Here is a 2,500-nt window from a genome sequence, read left to right as displayed (position 1 = left end):
CACACATTTTGGATGTGTTTATATCAGTTATCTCATCAATAATATCAAATGGAATTAATTATTTCGCTGAACTTTCATGTTTGCGTGAAATACTTTACCCATTTTTGCGATACATGTTGCCTTGACTGTTAATTGCCACTCTTTTCTTTCATATCTGGAAGCATCACTGAAAGCGCGTTAGGGAGACATCTGCGGGAGTATAATCTAACAATTAGGTCTTTTTCTTCAGTACTAAGGAACTAAGACAATCCTGTAGCAACACAAATACAGTGATTTTTGAATATGCGAAATGATATCAGAAAATTGTGGTGTAGTAGATGTGACAATTTCCTGCAATTATTTTTATTAGCCTCCTAGAACAACGATTTTATGCTAAGATAAATAAAATCTTAGAGGAAAAAAGATATTTAAGTACAGCATTTTCAGCGCCTATTCTGTGGGGGAAATTACCGTAGACAAATCACCGCAAAGCAGAATCGCCAGCAAGCGTTATCCTTTGCCAGGTTCGTGGCCGTGGCCGGGGAGAGCGGGTTCATGGGCGCCGCGGGCATCCTGGAGTTCGGGCCGCAGTTCAACTACACTGCCAGAGAACTCGTGGAGGACTGTCATGGAATCGACTGCGACGTGTTTGAGACTTGCCTGGATAAGCCAGAGGAGGGAGTCTCCGTTCTCTATACGTACTATTGGTCTAGTGAGTACCAGTTTTAAGGCCTTTGTGAAGAGGCATTTAGGTTGCAGAATATTTATTTTATGTTCATGCTGAAATTCAGAACACTGTAACTTTCCCCAATGTCTCTCTCGCAGATAAGGAGTGGAACTTGCAAAATAACAAGGAACCAGTGCCCATTGCCGTCGAGATCTATGCCAATGGTGCGGTCGCTGGCCACACCGACGGGGAAGTGATGGTGCGATATGATTTCTTTGACTTCCGGCGAGAGTTTCGTCCATCGCGCTATGTCCTTGAGGTAAGTTGCGTTATATTTCCATGCTCGATCGCGGCATCCGGTGTATATGTCTATGTTTATATAAAGAAGTTTTTTTTTTCTCTTTTTTTATCCTACATAACACGTTTAGCATAACGGAAAAAGAGAGAGGTATGCATGGAATTTAATAATTTCGCCAAGTAAGATGACATCTAACATTTTTTTGCTGAAATGTTATTGTTGAATGATTTCAGCACCTAGCGGCGCCCTATACTTTGATTCATTTTCATAATTCGCTCAGTGGGCTTAGGAGCCCTAATGCGGATCTATTATACGGGAGTTCGAGGCTCTCGCCGCCTCGACCCCGACTACTCGCTCGCAGGTAGAGGTGGCGACCTTGGGACACTATGGATCAAAGCTATTTCTTTCGACGTATTCTCACCTTATTATTATCATCGTCATTAATTTTTTTTTAGTAGTAGTAGTAGTATCATTATTATTACTATCATTATTACGATTATTAGTAATATCATTATCATTATTGGAGACATTATTATTATTATCATTATTTTTATCAATATAATTTTAATTATTGTTGTTATTACCGTTATTATTATCGTCATTGTTATTATTAGTGTTATTATCTATTATCATTATCATTTTCATAATATTGTTGTTTTTATTATTATTATAATTATCTATTATCATTATTTTCATAATATTGTTTTTATTATTATTATAATTATCATTACTGCTACTACTACTGCTATTGCTACTACTATTATTACCCAAGAGGGGTTACATTTCTTGCTCACCGACAGCCCCCAAAGGACGTCTACTGCACCGACAGGAAGACCTACCTCAATCCTCCAAAGACGGTCCAGTCCTTCAGCTACAAATCCGAACACATCACAGGCGTGGACATCCCTTTCCCAAGCGGGGATAATGATACATTTTTGTTGCGTTTCCGTGGAATATTTCCTAAAGATGTAAGTTATTCTCACGTATCCCTAGGAAATGGACTTTTCACCAGAAAGCTTAAAACCTTTTAGGGGAAAGAAGTATTTGTTTTTGAAAATTATCAGAAACAGATAAAGTGCCGAGATAGGAGGCACATGAGATGAATAGTTTCCCTAAATGTTTCGCTGTTCACTCCTTACTTCTCTTCCAACAGGAGTGGTACGACTGGGACACGAGGATCACTCGCATGGACTACACCCCCTTCTACGTCATAAGAAACGAACGCCGCTTCGAGAACTTCACTAGACGAGTACACGACTTCAACCAAGGTATGGGCCGCCAACTGACACAACGCCCTTTTTTTTATTTGAGATTAGGGATAATCGAGCCTCAAAACGAGAGCATAACTGAGGGTGACTCGGCGCCTCAGGCTGATTCACTATACGGGGTTCAAGTATTGATTCATTGAAGGTATCCTCGAAACATCTTGCAAAACCCTTAGGCTGTTTTCTCCCCTTTTATGCCATCCCCTCAGGTCTAGCCTACGTAATCAAGCCAAGACTGAACTTCTGCAACATCACCAAGATCGAAAATGTGACTAGTTGGGGAGACGTGAT

General features: G+C 40.1%; 1 protein-coding gene across 1 annotated transcript in view; it reads left to right on the top strand.

The window, feature by feature from the left end:
- Window positions 1-2,500, top strand: part of LOC113803866 (uncharacterized) — a 40,389-nt gene that overhangs the window by 27,124 nt on the left and 10,765 nt on the right. The window contains exons 6-10 of the mRNA XM_070123668.1: window positions 504-691; window positions 805-965; window positions 1,745-1,912; window positions 2,098-2,212; window positions 2,419-2,500. The exon at window positions 2,419-2,500 is cut by the window's right edge and continues 82 nt beyond it. Of these exons, the coding sequence (XP_069979769.1) occupies window positions 504-691; window positions 805-965; window positions 1,745-1,912; window positions 2,098-2,212; window positions 2,419-2,500 (714 nt within the window). The remainder of the gene's footprint in view (window positions 1-503; window positions 692-804; window positions 966-1,744; window positions 1,913-2,097; window positions 2,213-2,418) is intronic.

The sequence above is a fragment of the Penaeus vannamei genome, chromosome 7, assembly GCF_042767895.1.
Source record: "Penaeus vannamei isolate JL-2024 chromosome 7, ASM4276789v1, whole genome shotgun sequence".
In the NCBI taxonomy this organism is placed as follows: domain Eukaryota; kingdom Metazoa; phylum Arthropoda; class Malacostraca; order Decapoda; family Penaeidae; genus Penaeus; species Penaeus vannamei.
Note: the sequence above shows the minus strand (reverse complement) of the source record. Positions and strands in the feature narration are given on the sequence as shown.